Below are 15,979 nucleotides of genomic sequence, written 5' to 3'. Positions count from 1 at the left end.
TTGGCTGGAATATATTTTACCATACACATCAGTTATTACGTCATTCAAATTTAAAATTTTGTAACCACCTAAAAAAATAATGTAGGAAGGAACATATCTTTTAAGCACTACAGTAACAGTGCCATGGCACTGTCAGGCAAAAATTCTGAAGAAGTTTCAAGGCATTGTTTATTTCTTTATTTATTTCATGTTCCATTGGTCCTGGAAGCGAGTGAATCGCAAAGATATGGAACGTGTCAAATTGTACATAGTTCAAGCATAACTTGTATAAATACATACAATAAAGACACAATGTAAATAAAATCAATAGAAAACAGCACAATCGATAAACAGAAAATTGTATTTCACAAGGAATGTGTCTGATTGTACACACCTGAAATATATCGTACATAAATGCAACAAAAAGATACAATGTAAATAAGATACCAACTAAACAACAGCACATTCAATTAACAGAAAGTTAAGTCTCAGAGCCTGCATTTGTATTTTACTAGCCTACATAGGGTAATTTGGTTTCCTTAATTCATTAGACTGGTCCTTTTATAAGTGCATCACTCCATTTTCCAAACCTTTTTAAAAATATGTCTTACTATTTTTAGTAAACAGTACAATGATAATGACCATACTATATATTAAATAGCAGCAGCAGCAACCCCCATCTTTGCACCACAACTCAGAAACAGGAGTTGATGGACATCAAAGAGAAGGTTCAAGCTCATCTTCGTCAGGACCATCCACCCAGTCACAGTCGCGTACAGAACGCATTCATCAACTTCGAGCTCAACATCAGCGCAAACATGCTGAGCGACGTGGACAGTATCCTCTTGATGATCGGGAAGAGCGATATGAAGAAGCAATACGCCAGGTGAGATTACTTTAATTGATGTGGTGAAAAACTGCATTGCAAAATTTTTACAACAGTTAATTGATACCCTGAAGTACTTTACTGTAATGTTGTGTTACGAAATATTACATAAGTGTGTGTTCTGTCAGCTGTTGGTGGAACATGATAAGACTAGATATTTTCAGAGAGATATGATCTTGTACATAACATAACTGATATTTGTGAGACCCAAGTTTCTCCTGGCGTGCACAATTTTCAAACAACTTACTGGAATTCAGCCAGGTAACATTCACAGCGACCACCAATATTGTCATATTTGACTCCTGTAATGTGTGTAGGGATTATATAAAAGATTTTACTAAGGTGTGGGAAAATTGTCAGGTTGACAGCACATCAGAGGTGATATGGAAATACAAGGTTTGGGATTCATACTCTTTCCTGGGTGTTAAAAATAAAAATAACTGCCAGTAACACCAATAAAAGGACAAGAGAGACTGCAAACAGATTAAACAAAGAGCAGAATTGAAACAAATACAATGAAACCCCTGTTTTAAGTTTTCATGGGGTCCAGTCTTAAAAACTGCAAAACTGAGGAAAATGCAGAATCGAGGAAAATGGTAAAACCACCAAAATACAATCAAAAACATATGTAATTGTCATATATGATTGAAAATTGTAACCCTTGCCAATACGTTGTATAAAATCTGTATAGTGAAGGATGTTAAATAATACAATGTTTACATAATGGTTTGTGATAATTAATTTCATCGGTCCTTAAAAAATCACAGATGTATAACAGCAAGTAAAAACTCATCAGAAAATTGAAACTGGTATCTGGGTACAAGGTAATCAAGCTGTTTATTGACATGCTATGACCACAAATTATAGTAAAAACATGTTTTTGTGACATTTTTTCCTTTGTGTTCACCCAGAAAAAAAGCAAAAATCATTAAACATGATGAATTAAATCAAAAACTGTGAAGTACAGTGAAAGGTATTGGAATCTAACATGTGAGGATGTGTGTTTTCCTTCTGTAGCCAATATCAATTTAATTGGGTCAAGTAGACTTCAAGCCATATACACACTAAGCTTGAAACACGTTTCCATTGACTTGATATGGACACCCTTTGGAAACATCTTACAAAACGCGGAAACAACCATCCGTAGCAATGTCTGTACAGATCAAATGAAACAATGTTTCAGACCAGCTATCACATGAAACCACTGAATGGCATAAGCATATGGTCATATGTTGCATTGTGTTGTCTGTTGTATAAATGTTTAGGTGTTTTGTTTTCTCTTGCTGTATTAAGGCTTTCTGGGAGCAGGGGTGGTGGTGAAATGCAGTGGACAAGGCAGCAGATGGTTGAGTCATTGCTGTTGTGCCAGGCTGACCGCTGCTTGTGGAATATATGAAGCAAGCAGTATAACAGCTTTTGAATGAATCTCCCATTGACACAAAACTAAATGTTATGTCTGGTTGTAATTGCTTTCCTGATTATTATTATTATGATTATTATTATTAGTATTATTAAGAAAAGCTGATACTATATTGGCAGAAATTACAAATCGTTTGTTGATATCCAAGTGAAATTATGGAAACTGAAGCTGTCTTCCATATTAAATTCATGTAGGTAGCAAGTTTTTCCCAGCAATTGTTCTGTGGCATGTTTTCACTCACCAAAGACAATGACTGTATGAAAACCTACAAATCAATTTCGTACACATCTAATCCAATTTTATCAACCAGCTATAACATTCATATTCTTCCTTGTCACAAATATTTCGCATGTTGTGAAACCACAAACACATTCCCGTAAAGAGTTCTTGCTCCATCTGAGATTCTTCTGTCACTAACACATCCATAAACATCAACTTGAGACTGTTGTGATCAACAAATCAATAGCCTCATTCCTAGTTGCCTTCACAGTGCCGACATGTCATGATTACATCAGTTTGTGCAAAAAGTAGTGTGAAACGTACTCAACCCATCGTTGCGCAGTTGCATGTTATGTAGGCAATACTGATTGTGGATAACATCACCTTTTCCTCTGTCACATCTCCCCTCTCCACAGTGGCCTAAAATATTTCCTTAACTCTGCCATCACCCACTGTATGAATCGTCTGGATTTTGCACCACTTATAACTCATTCAGTCACCTCAAATGTCAATAGGAAGAAAACAGAATGAAGTCAAGCGAGACGTCGAGTAAGAAAGTAGAACTGAGTAAAATTTACTAGTAAGAAATGTAAAAACAGGGAATTTTCAGCACTGATCTTATGGGGTTTTCAGAGGAACTAAGAATTTATGGTGTAGAATCATGAAAAACGTAAAATCGCAGAACATAGAATTGAAGTTCCACTGTTGTATTTTTACGAAAGGAAGATGTCAGAGTCAGAGAACAGCAGTTTTGATCAAAGAAAGACTGAATTAGTGAAGATGCTGGGCAAGCTAATGATATCAAACAACAGAAGGAAGAGTGGAAATGTGACATTAAAGACATTCAGTGAAGATAATGGAGAACAGTAAGTGTGTGTCAGTCAGTTTGAATTCAGTAACTACTATATATTGTATGAGGGACTAAGTATAAATACACAGACTCAAAATGCACCAGAGATCTAAGTATAAAAAAATTGAAAGTGTTACATCTTCCTTGAAACAAAAAGAAAAAATAGGAATTGTGAAGTTGTTGCAGAATTATTAGAGTAAATTAAGGCAGGGCCTCATCATGTATATGTAACAGATCAGTTTGTAAATACTGTTGTTAAAAGTGATAACCAACTTGAAAGGACAGTAAAATAAATACCTAGATTCCTTTTTACTGCATATTTTGAAAGATGATACAATACATATATTATTATCATAAATTGTATTTTTGCCTCACTAATTTTTGTTAAGTATGGGATACTGACCTGCCAGTTTGGACTTTTCAACCTGCATTCTAATCCTCTTGCTCTGTTTGGTGTAGGGGTGAATATAATTAAATCATTGCAATTCTTTCCAATGTGAAAACTAAATTGTACAGTTTTTATCACTGTATCCAGTACTCACATTACTAGCTGGAGGTATGTAAAGGGAAGATGCGATACATCATAAGTGCTTCAGAAGCAACCCCTCTAACCCTTCCTTATTGCAGTACTCACTTTTCTTCCTTGCTTGTGTCCTATTCTGTGTTATACTTCAACTGCTGTACTGGTTGTCCCTCCTAAGAGTCATCAGGTGCATTTTCTCTAGTGCTTAAACAGATACTTCAAATTTCATTTTGCAGTGTGTAACTGGAGTCTGCACAGCTTTGACAGAAAGGGATGATTTGCCTCCCATTACAAACAAACAGCTTTTTAAAGCAGAATTTTACAGGACAGTTTGATACAGTGGTTCCAAATTAGTATAGTCTGATATTCATTTTAATGATATGTATTAACAGGAACATTAAAACTTGATTGATAAGTGGAACTCCACCTGTGACTTGCATGACACCCTATTACTGCCATGGAGACTGATGACCTCAGATGTTAAGTCCCATAATGCTTAGAGCCATATTACTGCCATGCAGTGGTGCTGCTTGGGCAGTAGTTATTCATAGTTTTAACATTCTTATTAATATATATTGATAAAATGACTAAAACATTAAAGTAATTTGGTATTGCTCTATCAAATGGGCACATAAAATTCTGTTTGTTGAATGTCACATAAGGCTCGATGGGCAATATTTGTATGGGTTGACTCCAGCTACATATTGCAAAAAAGGAAATGCAAATACCTGCCAAAACACCAGAGAAAACATGCCTGACAATTCTTAGAAGGTATATAGTGTATATTCATTCATTTACTGATTCCACACTTGCTTAGTTACTGAATTAGTTCGCATCCTCCATAAACTGTTCAATTTGCTGCTGTTTTCATTGGTTGCATTTGTTTACATCAAGACTTTGTCAGTGGTATAATGTTTGTCAGGCTTCTCTTATTTCTATAATAAAATGGTATGTATTTGCTGCTTATTTTAATTTTCTGGCCAATTAGCTGTATTATTTGTATAAATAATAATTTGCTAATGTTAATCACCTGTAGTATGACTTACTATTCTGGACCTAACTGCTATCACCTCTTTGTTCTATTTTTAACAATTTTGTAATGTGATTTGCAGAAATATTTTAACTATACAAACTTTAACCCAAAAATGCTCTTTTCATTTTTTCCAATTCATTGTTGACACATTTTTGGCAAATCAACAAATATTAAAATGTTGAAATAAACTTGAATGTTGAAAAATGTTGAATTTCATTATGTTCGTGTTGCTTAAGAAATATCTCAATAGAATAAAAAGAACTATAGTGTCCCATTTAAAAATAAAATGTTTCACACATTAGTAAGATAGTAACTGAACACACACAATTAAAGTAACTTATTTCTCCTTGTTTTGTGAGAGTTGATTTTACTGTAATTATTATTGCAATAAGATTTTCCTCTGAAGCAGCACCTTGACCGGCCAGAGGCGTCACATGGCCGATCAGCAAGCTATGACCTGTATGGTGAGATGACACGACCTGGTAGCAGAGTAGGCATCACAGATCCGGCAAAGTTTTCTCACTATGTGAATTATGAGGAAATTCAACAACATCTCAAGTAAGAATTTAGGAATTTTCATTTTACCAAATATTTTTCAGTAGTATTTTATGTTTGTCAGTCTTGTTGTTGAATTAAAAATAAACTTCTAATCATAAAAACTGTGTTGATGGAAGCATATGGTGGTTGGTAAATGCATTCACTACTGGATTGTACTTTCTTTGCTGTACGGCCATGCAGAAGAATGAAAACTGTAAAATACATTCACCGAGTAAAATGATAACTAAATTTAATTTTCTGCAGAGAATAGAGTAAGTGAATGAAATGCTGAGAATTTTATGTTAAGGTGTCTTGGATATAGATACAGGCTAGTGGTTTGGCAGGGAAAAATAGCTGTAAGTGTTTCCAAGAAAAGGGGAGAGGAAACTGATTTGGCTTACCATGATGCACAAGGTCAAAGTGATGTAATTTAATGTGTTTTATGTAAGAGATCTTCAGTGTTTTGAATGTAAGGTAACTTCCTGAGGGATTACCAGAGAGAGTTCATCTAGACAATAATGACAGAATTCTTGTAAAAGAGTCGTCTTTAAAATGTGTCATCTTTACCATGTGATTATTCACAATGTGTGCTGTAATTATATTTATTTTTTATGAATGATGTGTGAGCAATCAGAAATATAAAATTTGAGAGGCCTATGCAGGCCAACTGAGCTCATTAGCTGTAAAAACATTTCTCCATCAAAATGTTATTTTCTTCTGATGCAATAAGAATAGCCGATTTATTGCTTGTAAAAGTATATTTTAAGTACAGCATTATAGCTGTGTATGAAGTCAATTGGTGTTGCAGAAATTCAGTGTGCCGATAGCGATTCAAAGAAGCATATCAAATCACAGTTAACTGCTAAATGATCTGTGTCTGCTGGTCTTCCTCATTGTTAGAGAAATAGTTAGGTAGAATATCAGTCCATGGAAATGAACTGTTCATTTCATCAAAACATTTGCAGTAACAGATATACACTTGCAATGAATATAAATAATTCAGGAGATTCCACCATTAATTAGGCAATATACACAGTCAAAAAGTACTACATTTGTGAAACAAGGGAGGAAAACATGATTTCAGAATTTGTTTCTCTTCTTTCAGTTTTGAAAATTCAGTCTACAGAGTGTTATTAACTGATTTTAAAAATAACATGTTTTGGAGCTTCACATTTTTAGCACATAGCCAGGTACTTGAAAATTCCATACTGTCACAAATATTTTTGTACATACCTGTTTGTGGAATGCACATTTTCCTGAAAATGACGACGACTTTGGAATAGACTGCAGCATGCACTTATTGCTTTATAAAATTTATGTTTTTTGGTGAAGGGAGGTGCGAACTGTTGTTTCTCTCCTTGCTACATAGTCTGGAATGCTCGGGTTATCTGCACGGAGCATGCACCATTATTTTATTGGTTTTATGCTAGCAGAATGAATATGAAACAGTTTATGTCTGGTCTTGTTATCTGCGTAATACTTCAACACATTCATGCTTAAGAAGCAATGAAATTCGCTGCCATTAAATGCATAATGTACAGCTCTGAAGTTAACACCATTTTATAAGCTGCAAAAACCAAGAAGTTGAGAAATGTAGTTCTTCATGTAATATAGGGCATTATGGTGTCCATCAGAATGAAGTTAACAATGAAAAGAGGTTAGTTTTATTTTAAAAATTGCAGTAACACATCAGACATTATAACTGGTTTCATGTGCCATTTTGAATACAGTACTTTGTGTCACTCGTTGTTTGTAAAAGTGCTCTGTTTTTCCAGTTTCTTTTAAAATTGAATTGACGATGTTTGTTTTTTGTAACTAACATTCAAATCAATTAACCATTTCTTCCTTCTTTTCTTGGGTGTTGCAAGCAAACGCAAAGAACAGCTCTCTGAGGTTCAGATAATGCAAATGAGACTCCAGGTGCAGCATCAGAGATTTAAGGTGGAAGAAGAAAGGTATGGTGCGATAATAATTGAGAAAAAATGCATCTGGCAGTTCTAACACTTACATCAGTGATTTTATTTTCTTTATTATTGTGTTCCTTAAACATTCCCCATTTGGACAGTGCTGCATTTACTATCAAAGTGCTGTTTCTGAAAGATCTTAAAGCATCTTCCCAGCCTACAGTAATATCATAGCGGTATGCGAATGCTAAATCACAATGATCACCTGATATTATTAGATCTATTTAGCTTGAGACTATAATCATATCAATCAGCAAAAAAATTGTTGCTGGCTGCTTGTCATTACAGATGATGAAAGTTTTCATTAATTAAATATGGAACTATTATCACAAACAGGAATTGTCTGAAATTTCATTAAACTGTTACTTTTACATTAATTGTAATACTTATTTGGATTGGTGATGCTGGTATTAGTAAGCCATCTTTTAGAAAGTAAATGTTAATCAAGTATTCCATTTTATGGCATCTCCATCCAACAAGCAGTCAGCAGCTGTAATTATTTACTTACCAGTATGTAGTGCTGGTGTAAAAGTAAGAAATAAGAAACCCTTAGACTTCATTGCACATACTTTAGAAAAAGACAAGCACTCCATGGATCAGTGTTTTGCTTCCTGAAGCATGCAGTGCATGTTTATCCTCTGTGCATGCTTTACATTTCTTTTGTTAGTCATGTTTGCTTTCTCTCTCTCTCTCTCTCTCTCTCTCTCTCTCTCTCTCTCTCTCTCACACACACACACACACACACACACACACACACACACACATACACACAGTAAATAAAAGTAAAACATTCATAGCATGCACAGAGTGCTTGGGATGCCTTATCTCCTGCACTGTAGAGACTAGTTGACCATAGCATTGTAGTATTCAGCCTTGTGCATGTTTTTTTCCTTAAGCTCCTGGTGAACAGCATTTGTCTGTATACTAAGCTTCTCACTGATAGGTAAGGGATCAGTATCAGTACTAGTGGCACATAAATCTTCCTTGTCATAATGTTAGAAAAAGAGAACTATCAAGTATTCCTTGATAGAGGATAAAGGGAGCAGGAGTAACAAGAGAAGGAAATAAATTGTCGATGGTGCCAGTGAAAGACAGATCGTCCAGCTGTTACTTGTAAATTCTTACTTTACGGTAATATATAGCTGTTCTTTTCACTGTTCACAAAGAAAACTTTGTATTCTCAATGTCACTTGTATATTCTTTCGTCTGAATATTTATGATAATATTTATTTTTATTAAGAGCAATTACAAATTAGCCACATAATTTTGTATTTGTTTTATTTATTTTTTTGTACTAGGGAGGGAGAAAATACGTTCTTCCTAAAGTAAGATGATTGTACCTGTAGTTGTAATATAATTGATGAACTCATGATGTACAGATAGCATCTTTGATTAGTAATCAAAATGCCATGGGTTCCAGGCTGGATCCCAGCCACTGCTTAAATTTTGAATAAAAAGCCTCATCAATAAAGGCTGTCAAAGACTTTTGGCACAAGTTACCCTCACTCTTCCAGTGGCCTTGTTGAAGAGGACTTAGGAGCAAACAGAGGTTTAGAGTCAGTAATTAAAACTTCCGGGCTAAGAGGCCGTGGTCAATAGTAGAAATACTTCTCCCTAACGTTTCGTTGCCAGCTGCGGGCAACATCATCTGAGTCGTAGACTCACCTCAGATGATGTTGCCCGCAGCTGGCAACGAAACGTCAAGGAGAAGTATTTCTACTATTGGACCACGGCCTCTTAGCCCGGAAGTCTTAATTACTGAAGACGCCGGCCGTGAAAGCCTACACGCTATGATTAGAGGTTTAGAGTGCTGTCTTGCCCTTTTGGTATGGGAAACTGCCTCCAAAAGGCAGAAAAATCAGTGAAGATCAATTGCATGAGGATGTAGAAGACAATGGAAACAACTGCATTAAAAAACACATAATGTGTATCCACAGGACATGTGGCTTGTAAATGAAAAAGTGTCACAATGATATTTACATTGGCAAAAGATTCTGGATTAGTCCCCGTTTGGATCTCTGGCAGGAGATTGCTAAAAAGATGGAATAACCACAAAGTGATAATATTCTATGAGTCTGAGTGTGGAATGTCAGAAGATTGAATGTAGCAGGAAAGCTAGAAAATCTGAAAAGAGAGATGCTAAAGCTCAATGTAGGTATAGTGGGGGTCAGTGAAGTGAAATGGAAAGAAGATATGGATTTCTGGTCAGATGAGTATAGGATAATATCAACAGCAGCAGAAAATATATAATGGGAGTGGGATTCATAATGAATAGGAAAGTAGTACAGGGGATGAGGTAATGTGAACAGGTCAGTGGTAGGATTGTTCTCATTAGATTTGACATTCTCATTGGATATGACAGTAAACCAATGGAGATGATGATAGTTCAGATATACATGCCAATGTCACAAGCATATGATGAAAAAAAGGTATATGAGGATACTGAAGAAGTAATTCTGTGTATGAAGGGACATGATGATCTAATAATTGTGGGGATTTGGAACACAGTTGCAGGGGGAAAACAGAAGAAAGAATTACAGATGAAGATGGTCTTGGCAGTAGGAGTGAGGGAGGAGAAATACTAATTGAGTTTCGTAATAAATTTAATATGGTAATAGCAAATACTATGTTCAAGAATTACAAGAAGATATGAGGTATTCTTGGTAAAAGACCCAGAGACACAGGAAGATTCCAGCCTGATTATATCATGGTCAGACAGAGATTCCAAAGTGAGATATTGGATTGTAAGGCACACCCAGGAGCAGATATAGACCCAGGTCATAATTTAGTACTACTGAAGAGTACGCTGAAGATTAAGAAAATTGCACAGAGGAATCAGTCTGGAAGGGAGAGGCATACTGAAGTACTTGGGAGTGATGAGACGCATTTGAAATTTGCTAAGGATGTGGATATCACAGTAAGGAATATCACAGTAGGCAGTTCAGTTGAAGAGGGGTGGACATGTCTAGAAAGGACCATCACTGATGTTGGACAGTTAGACATAGGTACAAGGAAGGGAACTGTGAAGAAACCTGGGGTAACAGAAGTAATACTGCAATTGTTCAACAAAAGGAGTGAGTAGAAAAATGTCCATGGAAAGACAGGAATAAAGCAATGTAACTCACTTAGCAATGAAATAAATATGACTTACAGGGCAGACAGTGTGAAATTTCTCCAGGAAAAATGTGAAGAAATCAAAAGTAAATTATCATTGGAAGGACAGACTCAGCATACAGAAAAGTCAAAATGACCTTCAGTAAAATTAAAAGCAAGGGCAGTAACATTACGAGTGCAATGGGAATTTAACTATTAAATGCAGAGGAAAGAGTGGATAGTGGAAAGAGTACATTGAAGGCCTCTGTTTTGGAGGGGGATTAATCTGATGATATGATAGAAGAAGAAACTGTAATCAACAAGGAAGAGACAGGGATTCCATTATTGGAGTCAGAACTTAAAAGAACTCTGAAAGACTTGAGAGCTAATAAATCGGAAGAGATAGATAACATTCCATCAGAATTTCTAAAATCATTGGGAGAAATGGCAACCACACAACTATTCAAGTCGGTGTGTAGAACCTATGAGACTGGCAATTTACCATCAGACTTTCAGTAAAATATCATCCACATAATTTCGAAGACAGCATGGGCAGATAGACGCAAAAAATATCACACAATCAGCTTAACATCCCTTGCATCCAAGCTAGTGACATGAATGACCTACAGAAAAATGGAAAAGAAAATTGAGAATCTGTTAGATGATGATCAGTTCGACTTTAGGAAAGGTAAATACACCAGAGAGGTAGGTCTGACTTCGCACTTGATAATGGAAGTAGAAGTTTTGAGAGAAATAGGAGTAGGCTACCGGGAAAGATTGTGATATACAATATGTACAATGCTGATTAAATAGGGTGTAGACCAGGATGCAGTACTTCACCTCTACTGTTTCATCAGTACACTGAGGAACCAGTGATAGGAATAAAAGACAGATTCAAGAATGGGATTAAAATTCAGGGTGAAAGGATATCAGTGATAAGGTTTGCTGATGACATTGCTGTCCTCGGCAAAAAGGAAGGATAATTACAGCATCGTTGACTAGAATGAGCTGTCTGATGAGAACAGAATATGGATTTGGAATGAACTGGAAAAAGAAAAATGAATGAGAAACAACAGAAATGAGAATAGGAAGAATCTTGACCCAATGGGAAAAAAACCATGATTAACAAAGCAAGGACGACATAAAAAGCAAACTGACACATGCAAAGAGGGTATTCCTGGCCAAGGGCAGATATTAATTTGAGGAAGAAATGTCTGAGAATGTGCTTTTGGGGCATAACATTGTATGGCAGTGAATCATGGATGTTGGGAAAACCTATACTGAAGAGAATTGAAGCATTTGAGATTGGTGATACAGAAAAATGTTGAAAGTGTGTGGACTGATCAGGAATTAGGTGGTTCTCCATAGAATTATTGGTGAAGAAAGGAGCATATGGAATATACTGACCTGAAGAAGATAGCATGGTATGAAATGAAATGTTATGGCATCTGAGAATAACCTCCATGGTAATAGAGGGAACTATAGAGGGTAAAATCTATTGGGGAAGACAGACGCTGAAATATATCCAGCAAATAGTTGAGAATGTGGGGTGCAAGCGCTACTCTGGAGAGGAATTCATGACAGGCCACATCAAATCAGTCAGAAGACTCATGACTTGAGAAAAGAAGGTAACATACACATTTTATCAGTGTGTCTTAGGTAATTTTGGGACCAGTGATCAGCTCTTTACCTGTCATGTTTGATGCTTCACAAATGCTTAAGTTTATAGGCTTCCATGGCTGGTGTCATTTTGGTTAAAATAAGAGGATCATGGCAAGTTGATCACACCACCAGTAATTTAGTTGCTTCAGTAGTTTACAATTATGTGGCCCAGTACCAAAAATTATGTTATCCAAAATCACTGCTTTAGAATTCCATACAGATGGTATATTGTCCCTTAAACATTGCATGGCACATGTACAAAATGACAGCCACATTGTACTGCTGCTAAAACAGCAGTGGAAATCACATTCTAGGCAATGCTCATACATAAGTGGTGCAAATACTGTCAAAAACAAAGCAATAGAGGAAATGAAATAGTGGGCATATTACTGAAACAACGTAAATGTTAGGAGTCCATCTGTTCATAATATCAAAATATATGCTCTGATTTGTGACAGTCATGAAAAGGAAGCTTTTAGTGAGTTAACTGACTGAAAGTGAAAATCATAAGCTTCCTTTAGTTTTAAAAAGTTTTGTGTTTTTGTTTCTTAATTTCTAATACTTCTCATCTCTAGGTTGACTGTTGTACTGCTGTTTCGTATGGTATAATGTGCAAGCCTGTAACATAAATAAGTGTCTGATGTTCTACATTTTAAACATGGCATATGATTTTTATTTCTGCAGGTAATTTTTAGTGTCACAAAACCAACTATCTAAATATGCAGCAATGATGACCTGTAGTTAACTGTGTAACTTCTTCCTTACATTAAGATTATTACTGCCTTAAAGATTCTTATATCTTACCAATTATGTGTTCAGCACTGTGTAGTCAATTAAATAGTGAAACTTCAGACAGCAGAAACCGAAACAAAATTAACTTCCATTTTGAAATTTACTGGCATATTAGAATGTTAAGCCAGACTAGGGCTCTGACCTGGTACCTTTGTTTTTCATGGACAAGTGTTCTACCAATTGAACCATCCAAGCATGAGCCACAATCTCCCAGACAGTGGCAAAGCCATATATCTGCAATATCCTTTCTTCCAAGAGTGCTACAGCTGTAAGGTATGCATGAGAATTTCTTAGAAATTTGGGAGCTAAGAGATCAAGTTCTGGTGGAATTAAAGGTACTGTTTGACTTAAAGTGACTGAACAGGAGTACATGCCTGGGTCATAAGCCAGTTCTTGAACATCATGCAAAAGAAAATCATAAGAGATGCATAGCTCAGTCAGTAGCGCATTTGCCCACAAAAGGGAAATGTCCCAAGTTCAAGTCCTGTTCCAGCACAAAGTTTTAATCTGCCAATAAGTTTTAGATAAGTGAAAACTCTAGTGCTGAGTGAATATTCATTCTGTAAACTGCTTTGTTGTTACAAATAGGTACTGTCTGATGATAAGAACAAATCACATTAATATTCTGTAGTGATCCTCTAAAAGTTGTTTGTGTATGGTGTTCATTTTCTGGCTTGGAGAAAATGGAGGAGAGTTACGGAAAGTTTGTTTCCTGCAAGAGGAGACAAGGCTACAAGCCACACCTATCCTTGATTCCTTTAGATATAGGTATACAATGAAGTAATATAAACCCAACACATTATGAATGAAACACACACAACACTGGTGTAATATTCTACAATATTTAGTGTTTGTTACACAAACCAGTTTCCAGCTGTTATGCCTTCAATGTACAAAATATTTTACCGAGAATCAATGGAACAGTCAGTCAATGCAAACTCAATACAGTTTGGGCACAAGTAGTCATACAATAATCCTAGTTTTTCACTGTTCATGACTTCTAATGTATGAGGGTGGTATGAAAAGTTCTCAGAATGGAATAGAAAAAAGGTACTTACATCACCAAAATTTTTTTTTTTCAAAGTAGTCTCCTTGTATATTAATGCTCTTGGTCCAATGATGCTCCAGTGCCTTGATCTCATCTCGAAAATGAGTTTCCTCCGGGCCTGCAAAATAGTTGTCAACTCCAGCTGTCAATTCTTCGTTTAAAGTGAATCTTCATCCATCTAAAGAAAAATTTTCAGTTTTGGTAAGAGATGAAAGTCTGACAGAGCCATATCAGGTGAATAAGGCGGATGTGGCAACAATTCATACCTTAATTGTGCCATGGTGACGGCACATGCGTGGGGGTGCACATTGTGTTGATGGAAGATGACTTCTTCCTTGCTAAACCTCGCCTTTTTTCAAGTATTTTTTGTTGCAATTTGTCCAGCAGCTTAGCATAGTATTCTCCAAAATTGTTTGCACAGTGAGGAGATAATGTACAAACAGAATCCCCTTCGCATCCCAGAACACTGATGCCATGACCTTACCCGCCAAAGGAATTGTCTTTGCTTTCTTTGGTGGCAGAGAAGCAGCATGTATCCACAGCTCTGACTGTTGTTTTGTCTCTGTGATATAGAAGTGCTACCAAGTTTCATCTGTTGGCACAAATTGGTGCAAAAAATCTTGTCAGTTTCTTCTAAAATGGGCCAAACATTGTTCTGATATGTCCATGCGTTTTGGATCCATTGTCAAGACTCGCAGCACCGACCGTGCAGATAATTTTTTCATTTCTAATTCTTCAGTTAAAATGTGAAATGCCCTTTCTGGTTATATCTGGCAAGCATGAGCAATTTCAATCACTTTCAGTTGGCGATCCTCCATGACCATTTTGTGCACTTTTGCAATGATTTCTGGAGTAGTGGCACATCTTGGCCGACCACTGTGTGAATCATCATCTAAGTTCTCTCGACCAAATTTAAAGTCATTTGTTCACTTGGCAACAGTTGAATATGAAGGAGCAGAGCCCCCAGTGTATTCTGGAAATCGGCATGAGTGTTCTTTGCTTTCATCATACCTTTCTTTACGAAGAACTTAATCACTGCTCTCTCTCTCTCTCTCTCTCTCTCTCTCTCTCTCTCTCTCTCTCTCTCTCTCTCTCCCCCCCCCCCCTCCCCCTCCCCCCTTCTTCTTCTTCTTCTCCCCCCCCCCCCCCCCAACCATCTCTGCAAATTACTACATGGGAACAACAGCAAAGCCATGTCACCGCCACAGCTCTCTTCCAAGAACACTGACGTGGCACGTGTTTACAGGCAACAGTCCAATGAATATCACGTGAACAACTCGTTGCGCTAGTTCTAAGAACTTTTCAAACAACACTTGTACCTCCATGTAGTTGATTTTTAAATGGTCATTTTTTGTATCTGAATTTTTAATGTATCACTGTATGGTTTCTTCATTCACTGCCATTTCCAGACTCACTGTCATTGTTTCTCCCAAGCTGTACTGCATTATTGCCAAGGTTAAATTTGTAAAGAATATGTGTATTTTTAAGACATTCATTCTTCCTGTGTACTGCCACATAACACACAATCACACGTGTAAGTATACATCCCACTTGAAGTGACTGAATAAGAGCATATGGCTAGTTCATATGCCAGTCCTGAACATCTTACAAAAGAAAATCATAAAAGAACCATTTGAAGGTAAAGTGCGCGCATGCCCGCCCGCCCGCCCGCACACACACACACACACACACACACACACACACACAAACAAACAAACAAACAAACAAACAAACAAACAGAGAGAGAGAGAGAGAGAGAGAGAGAGAGAGAGAGAGAGAGAGAAAGAACTTCTGGATCTCCAGGCATAAAATTTTCTCACCATTCTACAACTCTGCTTTATTTTTGAACCAGAAATCTGGTTTTCTTCTAGTATTCCCCATAATCAGAAGTTTGCACTTTCTGTTAAGTTGGACAGCTGTTCAGTTTTATTTATGGCAGAATAATCACAATCTTGATACTTTGCATTTAGTTC

At 36.5% G+C, this 15,979-nt stretch overlaps 1 protein-coding gene across 1 annotated transcript in view; it reads left to right on the top strand.

The window, feature by feature from the left end:
• Positions 1-15,979, top strand: part of LOC126474358 (partitioning defective 3 homolog) — a 222,176-nt gene that overhangs the window by 197,298 nt on the left and 8,899 nt on the right. The window contains exons 25-27 of the mRNA XM_050101825.1: positions 641-865; positions 5,317-5,468; positions 7,316-7,402. Coding sequence (XP_049957782.1) covers positions 641-865; positions 5,317-5,468; positions 7,316-7,402 — 464 coding nt within the window. The remainder of the gene's footprint in view (positions 1-640; positions 866-5,316; positions 5,469-7,315; positions 7,403-15,979) is intronic.

The sequence above is a fragment of the Schistocerca serialis genome, chromosome 4, assembly GCF_023864345.2.
Source record: "Schistocerca serialis cubense isolate TAMUIC-IGC-003099 chromosome 4, iqSchSeri2.2, whole genome shotgun sequence".
In the NCBI taxonomy this organism is placed as follows: Eukaryota; Metazoa; Arthropoda; class Insecta; order Orthoptera; family Acrididae; genus Schistocerca; species Schistocerca serialis.
Note: the sequence above shows the minus strand (reverse complement) of the source record. Positions and strands in the feature narration are given on the sequence as shown.